This window comes from Podarcis vaucheri (assembly GCF_965113315.1).
Source record: "Podarcis vaucheri genome assembly, chromosome: 17".
In the NCBI taxonomy this organism is placed as follows: Eukaryota; Metazoa; Chordata; class Lepidosauria; order Squamata; family Lacertidae; genus Podarcis; species Podarcis vaucheri.
Window position 1 is genome coordinate 35,045,526 of NC_138755.1, and position 23,724 is coordinate 35,069,249.

Sequence of the window (23,724 nt, forward strand, 5' to 3'; positions counted from 1 at the left end):
AAAGAAATGCTACATTTTGACCCAGGTATAGTGAAATAGGGAACAGCCTTGAAAAGTTCCCAGCACTAATCTTATAATCCAGCCTAACCCTAATGTCATGGCACCATGCAAAAAGAATGAATTTTACTGAGTCCATAAAGGGATCAAATTGCTGTAACCATTTGCCAGATCTCAGGCAAGCATTCCTGGTAGGAGAAGGGCAAAGAGGCCTGGGGAGAAGAAGAGGAAGACAACTACCTCATTTATTAGTTGCAAGACAAATACTGATCGTTGTCCTGTAACCTGATTATTTTAAGGGTAACAAAGCATTAATTCTGTCCAGATTAAGTTCTCCTTAACTGACTCAACACTACAGCAAAGCATGGAAAAATGGCAATTTTCTTACTATTTTCTTTGGTCCAGCCTCCTGCATGGAAGAAATTCCCTGGCGTTTCAGATACTCTTCTATCTTCTCTTCATCCATGGAATCCACAGGAACACTCCTCCACAGTTTCTGAAATTCTAAAATGCCAAAATAAGAATACTTAATTTGACACAGAACTGGATAAACAAACAGGAAATGTTTCTCATTGCATTCACAATTCAAAAGTTGCAGAGTTTTAAGCAGTGTGAAAAACTGCTTTGCCAGATTGTCAATGACACGGCAGACAAACCATAAGGTTTTAAATTACAGCAGTGAATTGAAAGGTCAATGATGAACACTCCTGGAAGCTGGTTAGAGGGTCACTTCAGCACAACTGCTTTCAGAAAAGTCTCCCAACCTTTTTGGGATTTCTTTTTCCTTATAAGAAATGCATATGCACTTAGGCTTAGTGAGTATCAGTTCAGTACATTCTAATGCTTGGTACCATACGTTTTTCTATAATGTACGTGTCCTTAAAACTAGACAGCTGCTGCACCAGCATTTCCTCCCACTGACTTCCCAGTAACTTCAAGTGAAAGGTAAATGATGTGAAGCCATTGCATTTGGTGCCTCCACATCTCCCACAATGAGGTGGAGTGGAGGCAGAGCGCACTGCTCTCATGTGTTTTCCTTCCGTAGGTACAGCAGGGGAGAGATGGGTTGGCAGCAGAGACACGTTTCCTATAACAACTAGTTTGAGCCTAGAGGAACTGATTAACAAATCAAAAGATACATCATGCTTCTATCCAAGTCTCATTAGTGTTGTTTTTTTAACACACTTTTAAAACCAAAAAGCTATCTTGGCCTATGGGTCACAGAAAATGAAGAAGAGGCCCAAAGCTTCAAAGAGCAGCAACGGTCTGATAACCTGCATGCAACCTGCCTCTATATATCGTTTTAAGTGCTTTCCTGGAATGCCTTTATCAAGGCTGTGACTGGTACAATTCCACTTCCCTTCATTCCATGGTAATTAACTTCGATAGTGCCTGTCAACAGACCCAGTGTACAACCCATCAATAAAACCCTAAAACATGAGTCAGAAACCATTTCAGGTATTCCCACATATACCAAGCATTCATGTTTTTGATGTGATGCTAACCAAGGAAATCCTCTGTGACTTTTCCTCCTTTAGATTTAATATGAAAGAAATGGAACTGGTTGGAGATTAACAAACTGAGGCTTAATCGAGAAAAGGCAGCAGTACTCAGCGGGGGGGGGGGGGTGTCTTCCGGGGCAATTACCCTGGGCGCATTGAGGGGTGCTGCTGACACTGCCCTCCTTGAGCAAGCCCTGCGCCCGTGTCACTTTGGTGGCTGGTGTCAGCAGGCTCCTTTGCCTTCCGTGCCCGGCTCCTGGTGAGGGCACACGTGTCTGACCCAGAGTACTGTTGCTTAAGGTTTCTGTTGATCTTGGATCAGCTGTACAACCTGTACTTGATGGGGCTACACTCCCCCTTAGTGATCAAGTTAGTAGCTAAGGGGAGCAGCCGTAAGCTCAGCAGCTCTGCCTGGTGAATCAGCCAATCAGTATGTGAATGTTTGTGTAACTGAGGTGAATGCGAGACATGTGAACGGAGTGTGCAAGTAGTTTACAGAGTAAGGAAAAGGTAGAAGAGAAAGTATTTGAAATGAATACATTTTCAAGTTTTTGCATTTCTTCACTTGTTTTATATTATTTTGATCAGCAATCTTGGGCTGAGAGGAGTGTGGTAGGTTTTGCACACCCAATCAGTTGCAGAGATTTTGTAAACACAAAGACGGGCATTATGTGGGATGAGATGGATAACCTCATGAGCTGGCATAATAAAAATGAAATTCAACAATGCACTGTATAAGGTCTCACAGCTGCTAAGACAGTAAATGCAATTCTTGAGTTTGCTGAGACATTTGTAATATAGGAAATGAAATACTGGTATTCTGGGCATTGAAAAAGAAACAGGGAACAAGCCTACCAGAAGACAGAACTCTTACAACTCAGAAATACAGCATTGTTGAAAACACTTGAATAACTTTGCCTAAAAAAAAAGAAGCACTTCCATAAAACATATGAACATGATCTGGGAGAGGACAGATCACAGATCATAACATGGAATAATGAATTAAAAACCTTTGGGACACTTATGCAAAAATCTAACCTTCCTCCTGTAGCCGCCTAGCAATTCTGAGAATTCAAGCAAAATCTTGCCCAGATGCACTGAGTGCAACCATATCATCTGCAAACAGCATACCTTCACATTTGAGAAAACTCAATTAAGTGCTTATACACATTAATATGTAACACATTAATCCTCAATCTAAACCCAATTAGACACAAGCGGAACAAAGAAATAGAAGCCCACCTAACACCTGCACAGTGGGGAAAAGTCCTATGTACAGTGGCATTAACCTATTCACCCATGACATTGGACTGAGATTACACCCATGGATGACTGCTGGAGAAGTAAGCAGCCTGCCTAACCCACCAACTATGGAGCTACCCAATAATCAAACCCTCCTGGGAATGGAATTAATTTGGTCCTGGCCAAATTCCTGATAATAGGAGGTACCAACATCCTAATCAGCTACATACCTGGGGATTATTGAAAATACAGAAAAGATGGTACCACTAAGTCACACAGGCAGCAAAATGCATGACCCTCCAACACTGAAAAGGCTGGATCACACCAAATATGGAAAACTGAATACAAGACCTCCTCTCCTACAGCTAGCTTGCCTGTGAGAAAATGCTGCTCTATAAACTACATAAAAAGTCTAGTTTCCAAGAGAATTGGGAGCACAGCTTTGGAAGCTTTCACAGAAAAATACTCACAACCTGAAGAAGTGGGAGCACAACATAGGGATGGAAACTTCTCTAACTGAACAACTGTTAATCTGGGGCCCCAAACATCACTGACATTTATTGGCCTATATCCTTATCTGAACCTGTAAACCTGAACATTGTGTGTAACAAACCAAACAACTGAATGTCAGAAATGGAAATGCTGTAACTGAAAAAGCACAAGAGCAAAGGGAGGAACAGTGGAGAACTGGGGATAGAGGGGGCAGGGATAAGGGACTGTCTTGCTTTATGGTATTAACATGAAAACCCTAATAATAAGAGAAATAATAAAAAAGGAATTCTGAGAAAGCCCAGCCTTCCCTAAAAAAGGCAGGAAGATGCATGCAGATCTAGAGAAAAGTCCCAGCTGTTCAGAAAATGCTTATTAGCCCTGATTTTCTGATTCCCAGAACCATACGCCCTCCTATCCACAAGGAGAAAATAGCTCACTACAAAGTTATCATTCACATGTGGCATTATATCAAGTAAGCTCTAGTATTTAAGAATTGGGTATGCCAACTTGATATATATTTTGTAATGGTCTAAAACAGTGGTTCCCAATTGGTGGTCCATGAACCCCAAGGAGTCTGTGTAACCCGCCCAGCAGGTTCGCAACACCACTCACATAACAAAAACTACTATGCAGATATAAATATTTTCAAAAGTAGGGGGTTCATGGCCTGGCTTTTGAAAAGCAGGGTCCACAGTACTGAGCTAATTGGGAACCACTGTTCTAAAATAAAGCCTGTAATAGGTTACCCTATGATAGCCGTTGCTGACTATTCATATCTGAAAGAAAGAAGTATAGTATCTTTTTAGCAGAGTTTAAGCTTTAAAAAATCAGATAAATGATAAAATCACAGGTCACAAAAACACACTGTTAATGTACCATGACAGATTCCAAAACAAAATTTATACACAATTATTTCCATAACAGAGCAAGCAAACTACAAATGTGAGATTATGCTGCCATCTACAGATCAAATTATGAAGACCCTAACCTTTCACAAACATTTTACACAGCTATGCATTCATCCTATCATGTGATATTAAATTTAAAAATTAAGCTAATAATTACAATTTTGTTATCTGAAAATAAACATAAAGCCTTAAAAATCAACCATGTTTCAAATTACTGACACCCCAAATTGCAAAGGAATTGGGATTAAATAGACTGAACATCAGGTAGAAGTGCAACACTGACTATATTTAGATAATTCATAAATAAAATATGATAATGGTGATGACAATGCAGCAGATAATGGACAAAAATGACATCATCATCAAACAGTACATAAAAATAGTACATTACTACATATGCCGGATGGCTTCTATGCTTTCTCTAAAGCATTCAGAAAACAGAACAATCCCACTTTATTCATAGCTTAGCTATATCTACAATTATTTTCTCTCATATTCTTCTAAAATAAATTTTTGAAGGAGAGAAAAAGGCTTTATGAAAGCCTACCAACCACTCCTATATTTAGGGAACAGTCTTATCATCTGCGTATTCCCAGCAGTTATCTGAAAACTTGCCCGTCTCCCAGGAGGTCCAATTTGGCCTGCAACGCCATTTCCCCCAATCCACACACACACACACCAGGTGGCATCACTGGTGATGTCCGCTGATGGACAGGAGGACAGGGTTTAATTCTACACTGGCTGCACAATCCTGTTCCCGTATTCCTCCCTTAAGATTGCCTTAACAAAAAATCCCAACCACTTTTAACTTTCCTCATAGAAGGTGCTCGAATCTCTTGATTATTATTTTTTTCTGGAATATAGAGTTTTTAAGTAATGGCTCATACTTGCCTCCTCTCAATTCGTTATTTACTATGAATAAACTAACAAGTTTACCAGATTAATCTCTGCCTGCATGTTTCCCTTTCATAAGAGGACAGGGGGACTATGTGGCTGTATGCAAGGGAGCCTAAAAGGCCCTAGAGCAGTGTTTCCAAACCTTGGCTCGCCAGCTGTTTTTGGACTACAACTCCCATCATCCCTAACTACCAGGATCAGTGGTCAGGGATGATGGGAATTGTAGTCCAGAAACAGCTGGAGACCCAAGGTTGGGAAACCCTGCCCTAGACCATGATGCCTGCTTTCAAGGGTCTCCAACATCCAGCACACTGCTAAGATGAGTGTGTTCAGTATTTTAGGCTCTGGAATTTAAATATTAGATTAGAATTCAGGTTCAAGTTGTACAACATCAGATGAAGTAAGACACGCAAGTGACATTTTAACATTTGACACCACAAGTGTGGCATCAGGTTTGGTGAACTCCAGCTCTCATCAGCCCCAGACAATGGCCACTTGTCTGTGATAATGAAAGTTGTAGTCTAGCAACATCTGCTTGACCAAATGTCTCACAGACCAGTAATAAACTATTCTAAACCCATATCTAGAATATGCTTTCCCTAGACATACATATTTTTACAGATGTAATTAGAAAACCAACCTTCATCCACTGTAAACTGACAGCTCTTATCATTGTAGAAAAGAATTTTCTTCTTATCAGGACGTGTAACAAAGATGATCTGGTCCCCTAAAGCCTCAAATGTAAACACAGAAACATAAGTGTACTTAAGCACTGATAATTCCAGTACTTTTGAGATCCTCAACAACTGAATCTGTTAAGAGATATGGGTGGATGCTCAACACTGGAACGCATTTAGAATAAATATGAGACGGATCCTTGCATTAATTTCACCTATGACATAAACAATTACCAAAATTTGCAAGCATTTTGTGAATGGGCAAAACATCTTGTAACTCACATAACATCAGATTTTTGAAAGATACAAATTATTTATCCCCACAGTGTTCACTTTTATAAACAAGGGAAAGGTGAATAATCCTAAATTCTAATGTGTCTTATGGTTTGTTGACTTATGGTTGTAGAAGCAAGAGGAAGAACATTCTAATTCTAGTCACTAATTCAATGAATTATGAGGGGGAGTTAGCCCATCTCTATCATATATATTAATAAACAAAGCCTACATATACATATATTCTGGAAAGCTGCTGGAAGCCAGCTTTTCACTCAGAATGTTACTGCTAGGTAAAAATCTAGCCGCGATGATCACATGATCACACATAACTGCAGGCAGCTGTCAAAACACCTGTCATTAGGGTAAGAGCTGTTTGAAAGTATGCTCCCTCCATGAGAGGTCCAGAGGGTGGAAACACAAGAACGGGTCTTTTCTACAGTGGCTCCCCATTTGTGGAATGCTCTCCCCAAGAAGGCTCATTTGGCACCTTCATTGCGTATCTTCAGGAGCCAGGCGAAAATATTTCTCAATGAACAGGCCTCTGGCGGATCTATGGCCTTTTAAATGTGTTGGGGGAGACAGTTATTGGTTTGTTTGTTTTTTATGTATTTTGTGTTCTCATGTTGTATTTTTATGCTGCAAAACACCCTGTGATCTTCGGAGAAAGGGTGGTATACAAATTTATTAATAATTAAATGTGTTCATGTTAATGGAATTTTCAGAAAAAGTGATTTATTAGGTGGTCCTCTAGGTGTTGTGTCGTAAGATGTTCGGAGTCTAAGATGGCAGGTGGTCTAAAATCAGTGATCTAAACAAATACCAAAATCTTTTGCCATGATTCAGTTACTTAATGTAGTTTTGTGAATAAAAGAGTGTGTATTAAGCTTTTGACTTAAAAAGCACTAACATGGTTTTTAAAAAGGAAGTCCAGAATTCAAAAGCATTCTCAACCACAAATTGAACTGATGAGGACCCTAAGGAACTCACTCTCTGTCAGCATCAGTTCCTCATTTGTAAAACTGGTATATTTAGGGTGGAATCCTATACAGACTTACCTGGGAGTAAGTCTCATTGAACTCCCCCCACCCCATCAATACTGCAAAGGCCCTTTTATACTGATTTGTAGCATGAGTAAGACAATGGCTATGATTCAGAGGGTTGACCTCTGATTTTTATTTTTATTTTAAATTCTACCAGAAGCTGTCCACAATGAATTGCCAAACTGTTCTTTGAACTCTGCAGTTCAAAAAGAAGGGTGGATGTTTTACACCAGTTCGTTTAAAAAGAAAAAATGGTGCTGTGTACACTACTTTCTTCCATCTTCTCCTTTAAGCAGCGTTTGTAAGAACTCAAGAGGAGCTGAAAGAACTTGGGGGAGGGGAGGGATTGTCGAGGCAGCTTCTGAACATCTCTCAGAAAAAAAATAGATCCTTGCCCAGATAGTGCACACAAGTTGTTCTGAACTGCAGCGTATTATTGAAAAGTAAAAGCAATTAACAAGTTTGCTTTTGCAGAATAAGAAAAACAAATTCCTAACATGAAACTAGGGAGTGTTGCTTACCTTTATGGCTTTCTGTGCATTAGGCAGTCCTTCTTCAATATCTTCTAGAAGTATTCCTCCTAGCCCCCGCTGGTCATGTTTATCCAAGAGCCGAAGCAGGGCCTTTTTATCTTTCAAATTGTACTTAGGTTTGAAAGCATATTTTCCATCTATAACATCTATTTTGGGATTGTTGACAAGGGCCTGTAACATAAATACATGTTTTCAGTTTTTACAGAAGATGCCATGTATTTGCTTTGTATACATTTTGTTAAAACAGTAATTCCTAAATTATGTACCAGGAAATACTGCCTACCACAATAAAACTGCATATTGAAGAGCCACAATAAATTAAAGGCCCAAAGTAGGAACTTCATGTTGCATGCCTATATTACTCACCTGATCAGCCTCTTTCCACCCAATGATTATGTAAATTGCATGATGTCTTGGCATCACGAGCAACTGGAATATTCAGTCACTGTCGGTGCAGAGATCAAGCAGAATTATGTGCCTGTCCAGGAGGCTGCCTGGTGTGTCTCTGAATGAGCCATCACTCTGGCCTTGCCTCTTTCCAGGACTTCTTGAAGGAAAGTTATTCTGCAGTATCTCTGCTTCTCAGCATGGGTGTTGTGCAATATGAATTTGAGGTGGGTAGGACTGTGTCTGCTTGTAAACTCTAAAATATACTAGGAAAACACTCTCACCACTACCCCAATGAAACTGGCTCTGGGGGGGTTGGGAGAACCCCCAGAACAGCTTGGGGGGGGCGGGACACACACACACGTTTCATATGTCAGGCTGAAATGGTTGAGTCTCTCAGAAAACTGTATCTTGGTAACTCACTCACGGGTAGGGATGGCTGAAGTGCTCATAAGCCTGGGGATGAAGGTGCTTGGCGATTGTCCCAGGAGACATTGACCTCTTTTGCCCGACTGTGGGAGCTCCCCTCCAAGCACCAGCTATTTTCCCTGCCCAAAGCAAGGCCCACTCTGGCCAAGTCAAGTTGCTACTGAATAGTACTGATGGTGACCTGCAGACCCTGGTTCACTCAGAATGTCCCTGCTGGAAGAAGAGCATGAAGCTGAACAGCTTGCAAACTCTGTTGGAACGAATAGGGCAAGGCAGGTGTTTCAGAATAGGTGGGTGGAGGTGTGTTATATGGCAACAAGCTGCAGTTTTATTTTGCTAGCACATGTCTAGTCATGGATTCTATGAACACTGGGGGCTTCAGGGTGCTCTTTTCCCCAAGAACAGATTATGTTTAGACTTTGCTAAACATTTAATTACTGTTTAAAAGTGATGGCATCTTGTACAGCCAAAGGGAAATATTATTAGAGTATGTGAAAGTAAAATATGCCTGCAATTGTAACATTTGAGAATCCACATTTAAATAAATGCAGATCTTTTAAGCTTTTATTACTATAAAGCACTCAACATTAAAACTATTCCACAATTAGCATACACACAATATGAACTGGAAATTTATGTTAACGAATGTATATGCTTTGAAGAGTGCCACACCTTTTTTAACGTGATGCATTCACATTAGATAGCATTTAGATATCAGGTTTTTAGGGGAAATGTAATATTAAACATTACAGAAAATATATTCACAATAACTTGAACCAGTATTTACCAAATAGTAATTTAACAACTTGCTAAGTTTGTCTCTTTTGATAGCTCATTAAAGCTCTGTATGACAGCTGAACAATATGAGTTAACATTTGATAAAAATGCTTATTTGAACTGGCCTTATCTCAGAAGTCTGAATAGTTGCTTTCGTTACCTCACTCATTAACCATTGTTTCTGCTTCAGTCCAATATCTAGGTGCTGTGTTTCATCCAATATTTCTTCCAAAGTTAATGGGTGTGTATCACCACGCTGGTGCCGCGTCTAGGGAAAGAAATCATAACTACTTTGAGTTGCTATTAATTTTTTTAAGTAAAACATTAAGAGTACATAAACTATGTGCTGAAGTTAGGTAGCAACGAAATGCAATTTCTTTTAGTTAAAGAACTGAGACACTATTAACAGATTCAGCTCCAGTAATTTACCTCTCTTTATTTATTCTTATCCTGCATGTGTTACAATCAAATCCATTAATTTTTTAAAATATCGACATATAAATGCTCAGAATGCTGTGTACCAACAAATAGGCCAGTGTTGTATCACAAATGTGTTACAACAGCGTTTCAGCAACACTGCATTGCTATTACAGGAATTCAGCTGCTAGGTTTTGGATCTTTATTGATAGCCCTTCTAAAATTTGAAATGGTACCTATGCTCATAGGAAAGGAAACCAGCATCTAGGTAACAGGTGGGTGAAATCTCAAGATCAAGGGCACATTGATCTACAGCTTGGCTCTTACCCCAACCAGCCTGTACCAAGTAGCTCTCCTGCTTTGCAACATGGGCAGGGTTGTCAAAACTGAGTTTGGTTAACTCTTATCAAAATGCACATTGGGGAAAGAAGCTCCAATCAATGTAAGTTGTAATATATCATACTGCACAATGTAGTTAGACCTTCTACCAAATGAGAACAGAACTGCAGAGTTTGACATAGCTCTATTCACTTCCACCAGCAGATCCAAATGCAATAAATGTAATCTTACTCTGTCCACAAAATTACAACTGGACCAGCAGGTCTAATAAACCATTGGACTACAGCCGCTCACCCATTTTTTTATTGTATGAACTAAGGTATATATATTAATTCAGATGAATAATGTCCTTACTGTAACTACAGTGAAAATTAACTTGTACAAAATTATTATTCCAAGCCAGGTGTTATCCACAATAATACTTTTTATACTTTTTAGCTCATTGCTGCAAACAATGAAATCACAAGAGTTTATATTTTAATGTCTGTGGTTACATAAAAATATAGTTACTTCTTGGTTAGTCACAGATATGTCGTGTACTGCTATGCAAATGAAGAAAAGACTAAATCCTTACTTCAGTGTCTCACATTTCCCTTATGCCTACTTATTCCCTATTAAAACTAGCACTTTTAACCCGTGATTTAAATAGTCTGTGAGAGGCCTATAAACAAAATTGCACCTCTTAATTTCTATAGTCATTTCCGCACAGGAAACAAGGTTTCCAGGATACCAACTGTCAGAGGAAATCAATCAGCTTGTGGTTGTTGTGTGCTGCTAGGTATGGTCATATTTGTGCTTAAATCAGAAGCCTTCAAGGCAGAGCTTAGCTGATACCCTACTCCCATTTCCCACTCTTAAGGATTAAGCAGGAAATGATAGACCTCAGTTGGCAGGCAGAATAGTATCCTCCCCAAAAGCAGCAGAGTTATGCCTGAAAGATATATGCCATTTTTTTGCATCTAGCCATTTTCCTTGTCACATACATTTAATATTGCTGCTGAGATTAAGGAAATTATACTAGAAGGTGCACACTTTATTGTTCTAAATATCTGGAAACAAATGATTATACCTTCATATAATTCACTATTTTTGCAAGGACTCCAAACTTGTAGCCAGATCCACCAGAAAGGGCTTTCAAGTTAAAAGATCCATTGCTGTGATCTGCAAAGGAAAAACATGTTCTCATTTAGGCTAAATATACCCTTCTGTTACCATAACCACAAAGAAAAAGCTACGAGCAAGACATAGCAGTTCTCATATGCATTACAGTATTTTCAGAAACAGCACTTATTACATGTTTGGGGAAACAAAGATTTTCAAAGCACAGTTCATTATCATAGGAGTAATCTTTATCAGTAAACTGTTTGTGACATTTTTAAAGCGGAGTATCTCTTTACAAATTGTGTTACACTGGGAGTTTTGCAAAACTTGGCAGCCTTGGTGTTAACGATATTTACAGATTACCAGCAATGAGCCTCAAGCCTTCCACACAGCATGAATGAGGTTCCCTGCACATGAAGCTCTGCAGAAGACATATTCCCATGGAGTGATCTCACAATGATAAAAAGCACGTAAAGTAAAGCAGTAACACAGGTAGGGCCAAATGGTTATTTATCAGACACTTCAGTGGCATGGTGACTGCATGTGAAGGGGACTGGAGACAATAAATGCTTCAACCAACTAGTAAATTATTACAGTTGTACCTCGGATTAAATGGGACGCGGGTGGCGCTGTGGGTAAAACCTCAGTGCCTAGGACTTGCTGATCGGAAGGTCGGCGGTTCAAATCCCCGCGGTGGGGTGAGCTCCCGTCGTTCGGTCCCAGCTTCTGCCCACCTAGCAGTTCGAAAGCACCCTAAGTGCAAGTAGATAAATAGGTACCGCTTTATAGCGGGAAGGTAAGCGGCGTTTCTGTGTGCGGCACTAGTTCTGGCTCGCCAGTTGCAGCTTCGTCACGCTGGCCACGTGACCCAGAAGTGTCTTCGGACGGCACCGGCTCCCGGCCTCTTGAGCGAGATGAGCGTGCGACCCTAGAGTCGGACACGACTGGCCCGTACGGGCAGGGGTACCTTTTACCTCGGATTAAGTACTTAATTCGTTCTGGAGGTCCGTTCTTAACTTGAAACTGTTCTTAACCTGAAGCACCACTTTAGCTAATGGGGCCTCCTGCTGCTGCCGCACGATTTCTGTTCTTATCTTGAAGCAAAGTTCTTAACCCGAGGTTCTATTTCTGGGTTAGCGGAGTCTCTAAGCTGAAGCGAATGTAACCCGAGGTACCACTGTATTACCATATTTTTTTGATTGCCTTCTAAACAACCATCTCTAGGTGAAGCACATGAAAGATAATTAAAAACAGTTAAAAGCACAAGAACTGAAACTGTATTATCCGATTGTGTTCATTAGCATTGGCAATTCCTCTTCTGAGTCCTCATGCTTTCAGAAATGAAGCAGGGGAGCATGAGAAACCAGGCCTTTTCAAGCACAACAGCACACTTAAGGAATTGTCTTCCAATGTATAGCTTCCACAAGCAATGAAAACCTATTCTGGATAGCTTTTGAATACTGATGCTTTTATTCTGATACTGCTTTTTAATGTATTATTCTGCTACTTTTTTACCTTATGTGATTGGATTCATATATTGTTTATTGCATCTTTTTGGAGGGGAAATTCATTTCCCCAACTCCCTGGGATCAGATGGTGGGAGAGACAGGAGGACGAAAGAAGAAGTCCTGTTGCGCAAGCAGAATTCCTTACACTAACTAAACAACTTTATTAGGTACAACCATCTGTCTATAAGGCAGCTGAGGGTCCACCAGACCCAGAAATAGCAGGATATGAGATGACATACAGTAATAAATAAAATCTCCCTAATTGTCCCATGTCTTACAGACTGTAAATAGAAATTAAACTGCCTCCCAATTTCTCTAGCACTAACCAAGCCAAATAAGCATATATTTTAGATCCCACATGCAAGAAAAGGCCACTGAATTCTTTAGGCTCTGAAAAGTTGCCAGCTCTCTCAAATCCTTCCCAGTAACATTCATTCTAGTACCACAAGTCCATTGGCCCTGGGTTTCCAACAGCAAAACCATTTGTTGAACTGGAGTTGCCATATTTCAAAAAGTGAAAATCCGGACACAAAAATAAAACAAAACAAAAATTTAGTTTTGGAATTATTTTAAAGGAAATTTGCAAAAAAAACCCCAACACTTCCGACATAGGTTGGCATATGTCCAGATTTTCCTGGACACTCAAGAGATTTCTGCCCGAGCGCTGTTACAGATGGCAAAATCCCAGCTGTGTCCGGTAAATTTCAAACATGTGGCAATCTTATCTGGATTCATGTGCCAGAAAAGACCATTAACTAAAAATAATTTTACCACATCTGACCCAGTGGAAAGTCTCTGCAATTACTGTATCAAACAAAGTGGTTGAGTGAACTGGATAAATGTATTTTAGACTGACTTAGGGTAAAAATCAGACTCCTGGCAATGAATGAAAATTTGAGATTTATCTCAGTTATTATGCAGTATAACAACTCACAGGCTGATTTTCTCTACACACTGTACCCAAGGAATCTCATAATAGTAAAATACAATAAAAACAAAACTACAAGCAAAACCATCAGTAAATTATTAAAATAATGTGAACAGACTATAACAAAGGCAGTAGTTAATTAAAAGAATGCTACAGTGAAACAGTCTTCTGTTCTTATGGAAAGGCAACCAGTGATTGGCTCAGGAATACCTCCATAAGAAGACGGTTCCGTAATCCCTTCCCACAGCCAAGAAGATTATATTTTCTCATGCCTCCTCACCATACTTCTGATGGGACAGAGTTCTTGAATGTATTTGTATAGTTGAAAGCAAATTTAGTAACCCCATTCCCAAGCCATTAAGCTGTTGTTGTTGTTTTGCTTTATTTCAGATTGCCCTAGCTTTGCTCTTTTTTAAAATTTAATAAATGGATTTATTAAAGGATTTTCATAGTTAACAATGTCTCTGTTTTCAATTCATAGTCAGTTATATTAAAATGAAATATTGTTTTAACTGGAATTGATAGTTTCTCTTCCTTGGTGTACCCCTACTGAAAAAGTAAAGGAAAATGTACACCCAAAACTACTTAGCATGATGGTTTTTTAATCACTTTTATACAAGTAGTCAAAGTGATAACAAATTCAGTTTTCTTTCCTAAATGGTAATACGAATCCATTGAAACAGAACACTGGCATTATTTTCAGATATATTTTGTGGAAAACAAAAACCTAAATTTCTAATTTTCCAGAGGTTATTCTGTTTTTGGCTTATTTCTTTTTTGTTGTTAATAATCATCTCTGGAATTTTGCTAGCTGCCTTAAGATGCTAGAAAAACAGCCTACAATATTTTAAAGAAAGAATAACAAATTTGGACACATTTTGAAGAATTCAAAACACATTGTAATTCTCATAACTATCACCTGGTCTTCCCTGTCTATTTCAGCTATAGAAATGGGTCACAAAGCAACAAAAGAAAAATGGTAAATATTACGGATACAATTCACAAACTACTGCTGTAGTTTCAAATATTTCAATGCCTTTTACCATAAATGGTTGACAAAGCAGAAAAGACAAAATGTGTGTCTGTGTGAGTGTACATAATAATATAGGAAAATTTAGATCAGGCAGTAATTCTCTTCTATTAAGATTCTGACTAGTTATGGATGGTTCGCACCAGCTTGGTATGTCATTAAAAGAGCAAAGAAACCTGAAGGCATTAACACAATAAGTGCCTTGCTCGGATCAAAGCAAAAGCACAAAAGGCCACATTATTTATAAATATATTTAATGGTTAAAGGAGCTTCTGGGGGAATGGCAAGGCAGGGGAAGAAGATCTAGACAGATACCCTCTACATTTCAGATTTATGAATGATTTCCTCCTCGAGTAGGGGTCTGATGCAAATGAGCATAAAGGAAGTTGTCAGCTGCATTCTGCTTCAGCCAATAGCAGCAGAGCTCCATTTTAGCTGTACCCGAGGCTGTATTAAACAGCAGATCAGCACTGTTCCAGCATCCTTTCTAAAAAGAGGTAGGTTTATACCTTTTTTAAATTGTTGTACAATTATTATATGAAGGCAAAACAGATTTTTAAAATAAATCAAAGCATGCAAGACCCCTATCTACATTTTTTTTTAAAAAATACAAACTGTTTACTTTCTCTTGCATCTAAAGCTGGATTATGTGCTGCTTAAATGCAGAGACGCTTCTCTTGTGCTAATAGAGAATCTTACCATCTGTGCATTCATGAAGAATTGATGACCATCCATCTTACAGAGAGAGCCCAACACACCCAGTAATATTCTGTGATCAAAATCCCTTTGAGGCGACGTGTGACCTACTAATTAATCTAATTTTGCCTGGTAAAAGCTACTGTTAAATAAATATGAAATAAGGCTGTGCTAGTAAGATTCTTTTGTCCTCAAATTTAAACTATCGCTAAACTGCACACAAAAAATGCTATTAACCAAACCCACTAAGCTGGAATCTTAGACTAGCCTTAACCCTTAGCACTTAGCTATTGTACCTCTTCCGAGATGGATCACTGACATATTCAGTGGGATTCTGCCAATTCAAGTGTGAAGTGATTATTGTTTTGGGCTGAAATCCTATATCCTCTAATTTGGGAGTAAGCCCCACTGAAACCAGAGGGGCTTCAGAGTAAACATGAGCTGTTAAGTTTTATGTTGTACTGGTTCATTTAACATTACAATTCCATGCATGTCTATTCAGATGTAAGCCCCACTGAGTTCAATGGGTCTTACTCTCAGATAAGTGGGTATAAGACTGCAGAGAAGATCGTCCTTAAAAACATGTTCTCGTATGTTTCCATACGGAACTTCGTTAACATGACCTAGAGAACCTACTTTGCAAGTCATGTGCTTTTACTGCTTTCCATATGGCTAAGTAAAAATAAGTCAAGCAGAAAGTACATACAAATAATCATGAAATATTTAACTGTCATTTGACTGTGTGGGCACACAATGAAGTGCATACATACATATATATACATATATATATTTACCTTACTGTAAAACCAAACATTTTGTTTCAAAATTTTAATCTCAAGGTAGTAAAAGAAAGTACCCTTCCAAAGCATAATTGTCAGCATGTAAATACAAATGCCCATTCTTAAAACAATCAGTATTGGACAGTAATACATTTACTGATTTACTAAGCACCATCATGTCTTTATACCACATTCTATCAGGGCTAATCCTCCTGGCACAAGTACTATTTAAAAATAAAAGGCAGTCACTCCCTTGATAGCCATGTCTGAAGCTCTCTTAAATAGTTACATTTATATTTCACCCTTCCCCTAAATATTATTGAAATGTGTTGTTTTTAAATATTTGTACAAACTTATAACAACATAATACCACCAGTAGCAATCATTAATCAGATTACAATCAGTTTTTTAAACCACTGTACTCTGCTTTTTCAACTAAAATGAAACACAGCCTCATACATTAATCACACACCCCAAAAATACGTCAGGTTGTTGATATTTAGGCCAAACAGATATATAGGATTCCTTTCATAGAAAAGCAATCAGTAGGCAACAATACCTTTATGACCTATGGACTCATCAGGCTTTTCTAATAATTTAGGCCATGCACTTTGCTCATAATTTTATATACTTCCCAAGCTCTGTTGGCTCTATTTACAGCAGTAAAATGTTGGATCCTATGTAGCTATGTGTCAGTTGTGGCTAAACAGGAACCTTCAAAACATGGCCCAATCTCTTATCACTGCACTACCACCATTGGGCACAAGCACCTGCTAGAGGCACCATGGGCAATTAGGTGTTTTGTTTTCTTTCCTGTATCTTGCGTTATTTGGCAGGATCAAAGTACAATAGGAATCCAAATGCTCTTTTTATTGTGGGTGTTTTGCTTCCTCTTCTCCCCTGCTCTTGATAATTTGGAGCACATTGTAGGTCCTGCTTCAAAATTAAACTGATCAAATTAAGCTCATGGCAGTTCTTTCCAGGAAATTCAATAAATCCCAACACTCTTAGCTTTTCATGTTCATATTTTCAACACACAGCTGGGCAGTCTATATACCAGTGGAGAGCTGGAAAGGAAAGCTGTTCTCACTAGTTAAGACTCTTGCCTATGTCTATGTAGTGTGTTACCAAAAGGGCTTTGTCTTTTTGTCTCCACTAAAACTGCCTTTGGAAGAAATGACAGAAGCTCTCCATAGCCAAGTCCAGCCATCTTTCTGTGACAAGTTTTACCAGCTGTCAGGGTTCGAAATTAGCAGGGTACCAGGCACATTTTGTGCCTAAAGATTCTCTATTTGTGAGCACCTCAAAAAGTCTGGGTGCCATTTTTCGTGCCTGGCTGACACTCAAGGATCACTGAAATGTATGTGCTTTGAAACCTCAAAGTATTTGATAAGGATAGACAATAAGTTAAGGAGTTTAACAATAAAGAGTAGAATATTTTGAAAACTGAAGTATGGTACCAATATTTTTCTTCTAAACACCAATCTAAGCATGTATTAACAGTTTATGCTAAAAATGTGATCTTAACAATGTGTCACTTGTGTGAATTGCGTATTAGTTCAGGCTTATCAAAATAATAAATAAAAAGTGTTGCCACCCCACCCCCTCAGTGACAGCTAGACGTTCTGTGTTGGAGCCCACAACCCATGTCCCAGAAGCCTTTTGGCTCCTAGCTTTTCTATCCAAGTTTGTAACACTGCCTGCTGCTCAATGATGCCATGTGAGGTCTAGCTACCTCTAAAACAGAAGAGCCTAGCTGTGGCTCTTACTTCCAAGACTGTTCTTCCATCATGCACTAACAAGCAGGCTCTTTTCTCTATGTTGATTTTTCTGATAGGGCAATTTTCCCAAATCCCACCCTGCAAGGCAGAAAAATCCAGCAGATGGATGACTAGACTGGTGGGTGAACTGTAGTCTAGAACTACTTACATCGAAGACACAAAGGCAGTATCGGTGCTCTCCCATTCTACAACAGGGATGGGGAATGGAGAACATTAGGTCCCCCCCCAACAAGATGATCAAGCTCCTCAAGCTTTGGGTGTGTAGCTCAAAGCTGTAGTCCAAAGCTCTCTTGCATTTACTACTGAGGCTTCATGTGAGTGGGGAGTGGGGCTGTCATGCAGCTGAAGAGACCATGTTGGCCAATACATTTCAATATTACTTTTCTGATCAATGTTGAGCAGAAGGAGCCTAGAGGCTTGGGATCCATGGCATTCCCTGCCTGTTGGGTGCACAGATAATAAAGCAGAGCTAGAACAGTTTTGGGAGTAGTCCTAATATTGAGATGGCGACCCCAATGGCCTCTAGTAGGTCTTCTCTTTTGGCGATAGTAGCTGTGGGTTGTGTGTGGAGGATGTCTCACAGCCAAAGGGGTGTGAGTGGGGGTTTGCCAGCTCCATCCAATTCCCCACTCCCATTTTGAGCTCTCTCACTGGGTTGGGTGGTGCATGCTTGCAGGTGAGGAGTCCAATGGGAGCTTGCTTTCCACAAGCAGACAGGATTTCTCTCTCTCTCTCTCTCGATTTGACTGGGGAAGCCTCTCCTCAACCAAGTCAATCCAGAATTCTGTCTTCCAAGGCCCAGAGATGGAGACTTTCCCTGTGCCAATTACTATCTTTCTCTAGAGATCTCAAGAAAAAACTAAGATCTCATTTTTTAAAAGTTGTACTTCACATTGAGAGCCACTGGTTTAACTCTTATCTCATTAGCTCCTACAATTAGACCATAAAGAGTTCAACAATCTAAGCAAATAAAGAGAGAGGCACCATTATAAATGTGAGAGTACCAAACAAATAGCACACAATGCAAAGTTATTTGGTCCTTATTGTGTTAATCAAACTCATTTAAAAATAAAACTGTGATTAATAGCACTAGCCTACATTTTACTCTTTAGGTAAAAACATGGGCTAGAAAAGGATTCTAGCATTTGTTTTGACCTTGAGAGTATGACTGTCATGGCAGTTACAATTTTTGTTAAACTTCCAATAAATGTTATACATTCACAAAAGCAAGGTCTTCACTGATGCTCAGAGCCCTTTAAACAGCAATATATCCTTCTGATTTTGATGTCTGGCTGTTATTTGTACCAAAAGCTGCCATTTCAGAGAATTATATGAAGTGACCAACATTAATCTGTACTACTTGGATTACTATGACCCAGAAGACATATGGGCCTTGTTCAAATGATCAGATCTTAGCTTATTTGGCTGAAATATGTGCTAGCCTTTTGCCTGCACATGCTGCTCCTTCCTTTTCCTCTGTGCAGTGCACTGTAATTAAACCCAGAAGTCTCTCATTGACCATACAAATCTTGGTGACCTTTAAAAAGTTCTCTAAAGCTGCAAACCTATGCTAATTTACTTGGGATGAAGCCCCATTGAACTTAGTGGGACTTACTTCTGCACAGAAATACACTGTGATGTGAATTATGACCAAAGAATTATATTCTAAACACTAGAACTTAATTCAAACAAAATGACTAAGTTTGGCATGCCAGTCAGCCAAGCAGTCAAATATGGCCAAATATTCCATGAAGTCAAGATTGTCATTGGCTGTGTTAGCATGTAATGCTAACTCATGATTTGTTTAAGCCACTGTATGTCCAACAAACCACAAACTGTCTCACAGATGGGCAAACATGGCTTGTTTCTCCAATGATTGGTTTGTTTTCCAACTGTTTTTGTCTCATGCCTCTATAGCTTACAGGGGTCAGCAAACTTTTTCAGCAGGGGGCCGGTCCACTGTCCATCAGACCTGGGGGGGGGGCAGACTGTATTTTGAAAAAAATAATGTATTCCTATGCCCCACAAATAACCCAGAGAAGCATTTTAAATAAAAGCACACATTCTACTCATGTAAAAATGCCAGGCAGGCCCCACAAATAACCCAGAGGTGCATTTTAAATAAAAGGACACATTCTATTCATGTAAAAACACGCTGATTCCCAGACCGTCTGCGGGCTGGATTTAGAAGGCGATTGGGCCGGAACTGGCCCCCGGGCCTTAGTTTGCCAACCCATGGCTTAGTGAGGGGGTGGTCATACAAACTATGGCTAAGCAAGAATGCAGACATGTCCAAGCAAAGTTAGTAAGCCAGCTTGTTAGCCAACAATAAACCGTGATTTTACATCACACTTTGTTGTGAGAAAACAAACCATAGTCAGTCTGCTGATCTAGGTTTGCACATTCAAACAAACCACACTTTGGCTAAATGAACCACGGTTTAGCATTATATATAAACTAGCCATTGTACAGCTGGCAATTTACCAATTTATTTCATCATGGTGTCATTCATTAGCAAGAACAAGAGTGAAGTCTGCTTGCTCCCTAGCCCTATAGCAGTCACAGAGAAAGCTTCTACTGCTGCTTATCCACAGGCAACTACAATAGTAGCAAAGGTCCTAGGACTGCCTAGGACTTCATCTTGTTTACTGAAGGAACCAAAGAATTTATGGCCTGCACAAGTGCTTTTAAAAACTATTTTTTTGTTTTTCAATAGTTGCTGTTACTTGGCTTATCTTTCTGTTTTACTTTACTTTTTTAAAAACAACAACAACAACAACAACTGTAGGCTGACCATGTTTCAGGATGAAACTGAGAGAACTGATCAGTAAATTGTTCACATTTATACAAACTTTACCCAACATTAAAAATCATAGCAATTACCATTTTGTAAGTTAATTGGGTTGGGGGGGGAGAGGTTAACTTGTTTTTACAATTTGCAAAATGTCAAACCTGTTTTTTGTTCTAATAAAGTTGATTTCAAAATACATGACCATTATTTGACAGTATCTGTCCAGTCAAATGTCTAGTCCTACGCATGACTGATGCAGTCTTGCAATACAGTAAGAAACATAAAGTAAGCACTATGATCCAAAACTTTGCTTTATTTGAAATAAAACTTAATTAATGTACCTGCAGGCAACACCGTTATATAAAACTATAGCAAGAAACATGAACAAACAATTAGCCAATTAAACAACACAACCTAGCTCAAACTATTTACATAGGAAGAAACAGTTCTATTTTGTTGGTGACAGGAAAAAGCATAAAAATTTAACAACAAAGGAAAATCACCAACTTTCCTGTTTGTATATTTCAACACACAGAGCTGGTGCAGAGACGGAAGTTGGAAGACTCTCTCAACATGGCAACATTCAACAATAGCCGTTGGAATGAAACTACATCCCTCTACCAATATCTTGGTTTTCAAGTGCAGAAGATTTATCCTTTCCATGACAACTGGAACACTGCCTGCTTTGTCATTTTGGTCATATTTATATTTACTGTAATATGTTTGGTGGTGCTAGCTTTCTTATATGAGCTGCTTGACTGCTGCTGCTGTGTGAAAAACAAAACTATGAAAGACTTGGAGAATGAACCAAACCCTGTTAGATCTATGATGGACAGCTTCAGGAAACGTGAAACAGAAGTGGTGTAGCAATGGACTGTTTTGCTAGCACCTACAGCAAAATCTATGTTCAATATTATAATAAAGCTGCTTGCAACTTTTGACCAAGCAAGTCAGATTCTGCTTAGCCTTAAATATCATTAGCACCATTTTTTGTTCACTGGTGGATAGAAACTTGAAGAGTTCACAAAATGCTTAATACTGGGATGATCAATCACAGTGTTACGTGAAAATGGATTTTATGTAAAAGTGGTTTCTTTGTTGGTTTTACAATGAAAACCTGTTGACTAGATTGGAGTAAAATTTTGTTCATCTGACCAATTATGTCTACTGCTTAATTTATTTATTTTAAAAATAAATATTATTGTCATTCAATATTTCTTTCCCAAGGCAAGCAACAAGTAATAACATATAAAAAGACAAAGTAAAGTGTATAAAAACAGCAGAGTAAAAAATAGCACTAAGACTGATTCCATTTTTAAAGTATTTGTCATAGTCTGTAAGCTTATCAAACCCAAAGAAGTATAGCAACACAGAACCATTTTAGAATTCTTCACATCTGAAGGTATTAGATGAGCAAACAACATTTTTTTAATCATTTATGTAGAACATTTCAAATATTTAAAGTTATTCACATATTCATTATGGTATAAGCATTCCATCAGAGAATGAGTATAGGAGTGGCTAACATTTGGGAGTCCAGATGGTGCTGTCCTACAACTCCTGTCATCCCTGACCATTGGCCTTGTTGGCTGGGGCTGATGGGAGTTGAGAGCACAACAGCAACTGGAGAACCGCTGGTTAGCTGTCCCTGGTGCAGAGAGAGAAAATTATGTTAGCAGGGAGGTCAAAAGAAAATGAAATGCATGAAGTACTGACAGTAAATTTTTTTAGCTGTATGTAAAATAATTGTAGAGACCATTCAACAAGTCGTTCTTACATTAGTAAATTAATTACGATCTGCAACTTACCAACTCAATGACATTTATCAACATTACTGCAGTTAATTACTGCTGTTGGCATTTTTTGTATTCCATCTCCTCTGACCTTACTGCTAACATGTTTTTCGTTAGACACCACAATATATATAAAATATTCTGGCAATCCAGGGTAACATTCCATGCATCTGATGAAAGCATTATGCCATGAAAGCTAGCCTTATGCCAATACATGAGTTTGAAAGCATACCAGCGCGACTACTGACCGTATTGCATATTTGTCAACCCTGCATCTACACAGTAGGGCTGACAACTTGGTTAAAAAACATGAAAAACCCAACAGTATGTGCTGTGTTTTCTTTTATATTTGGAACAGTCAGGCAAGGAAGGAACTCTGTTAATATGAAAACAGCATTGTTTCCTGCTCTTGACTTTGAGAGGATTTAAGCCTTACAAGAAAAGCAAGGCTGGCACCAAATCTAAGTAGCCCTATGTTGGGTTCCCACTTCCACCAAAATCTGTACAACACACAGTACAACTTGATGCCATGATATCATTACACTATGAGGTCTCATTGCTGCCATCAAATTATGCAGAGCACGGGAACACAGCATGGTGATGACAGGACAAGCAATTCTTGGCAGCAGGCTCATGTAACATTTAGTTCTGCAATCTGGTTTAATGAGGTGAGGGGAGGAAACGACTGAACTGATTCTGCCATGGGGTGAGTGGTACAGCAGTCTTTTTCTAACCACAAGCAAGTCTCGGTGAATTCTAAGCAATACTCAACACTGCAAGTTACAACTGCTTAGCTGGCTGATAGGACTCTACATCAACAGCAGCACCAACTTTGCATTCTTAGTATTGGCCCTGAAAGTGTATGATCATTGACTTGAGGAAGGAAGTCTGGAGGAAAGAAAGAATGGCAATCATGCAACAGGAGCTGGCCGAATGATGAGGCTTGCTTTATTAGAGCATAGTGTTACTCTATTCCTTTGTCCAGCTGCTAGTGCCCAGCAAGTCTCCTTACCTTACTGCTCCTAACTTGCCTGCATGGGCTCCTATCACCAGCTGCAAAAAAACCTGCCACTCAAACAGAAATCTCAATATAAGCCAGGGTTAATTCCATCTCTCACATTTCTAGGCTATGATATAACATAAAGGCCCAGAAATGGGATACTGGAATCTTAACTGATGATTTAATTTTTTCTTTTAAGAGTAGAAATACACAGTAGCCTCACTCATGTAACTGGAAACTGTATTAAAAAAACTATAAACACTAACAAAATACTATCATGAGAGCTAGAATCACTTTAGCAACACAGCTCTGCTGCATGAAAGTTCAGATAATATTACTTCTCTCTTGAAGGAGCACCACAAACCGAGAAAAACAGTCCCTCAGCTCCATTTCTGTTATGTCAA

General features: G+C 39.0%; 3 protein-coding genes across 4 annotated transcripts in view; 2 read left to right on the forward strand and 1 right to left on the reverse strand.

Annotated features, from left to right (window-relative positions):
* PURG (purine rich element binding protein G) overlaps nucleotides 1-23,724 on the forward strand; it is a 228,491-nt gene that overhangs the window by 135,426 nt on the left and 69,341 nt on the right. The window lies entirely within an intron of this gene.
* GTF2E2 (general transcription factor IIE subunit 2) overlaps nucleotides 1-23,724 on the reverse strand; it is a 28,306-nt gene that overhangs the window by 1,213 nt on the left and 3,369 nt on the right. For both annotated transcript variants that reach the window (XM_082205193.1, XM_082205194.1), the window contains exons 3-7: nucleotides 10,983-11,074; nucleotides 9,318-9,425; nucleotides 7,553-7,735; nucleotides 5,679-5,772; nucleotides 386-501 (exon numbers count right to left, since the gene is read on the reverse strand). In XM_082205193.1, the coding sequence (XP_082061319.1) occupies nucleotides 386-501; nucleotides 5,679-5,772; nucleotides 7,553-7,735; nucleotides 9,318-9,425; nucleotides 10,983-11,074 (593 nt within the window). The remainder of the gene's footprint in view (nucleotides 1-385; nucleotides 502-5,678; nucleotides 5,773-7,552; nucleotides 7,736-9,317; nucleotides 9,426-10,982; nucleotides 11,075-23,724) is intronic.
* SMIM18 (small integral membrane protein 18) lies at nucleotides 12,209-21,685 on the forward strand. The gene is made up of 2 exons (XM_082205279.1): nucleotides 12,209-14,977; nucleotides 21,063-21,685. The coding sequence occupies exons 1-2, from the start codon at nucleotides 14,818-14,820 to the stop codon at nucleotides 21,392-21,394; spliced, it is 492 nt and encodes a 163-aa protein (XP_082061405.1). The 5' UTR covers nucleotides 12,209-14,817; the 3' UTR covers nucleotides 21,395-21,685.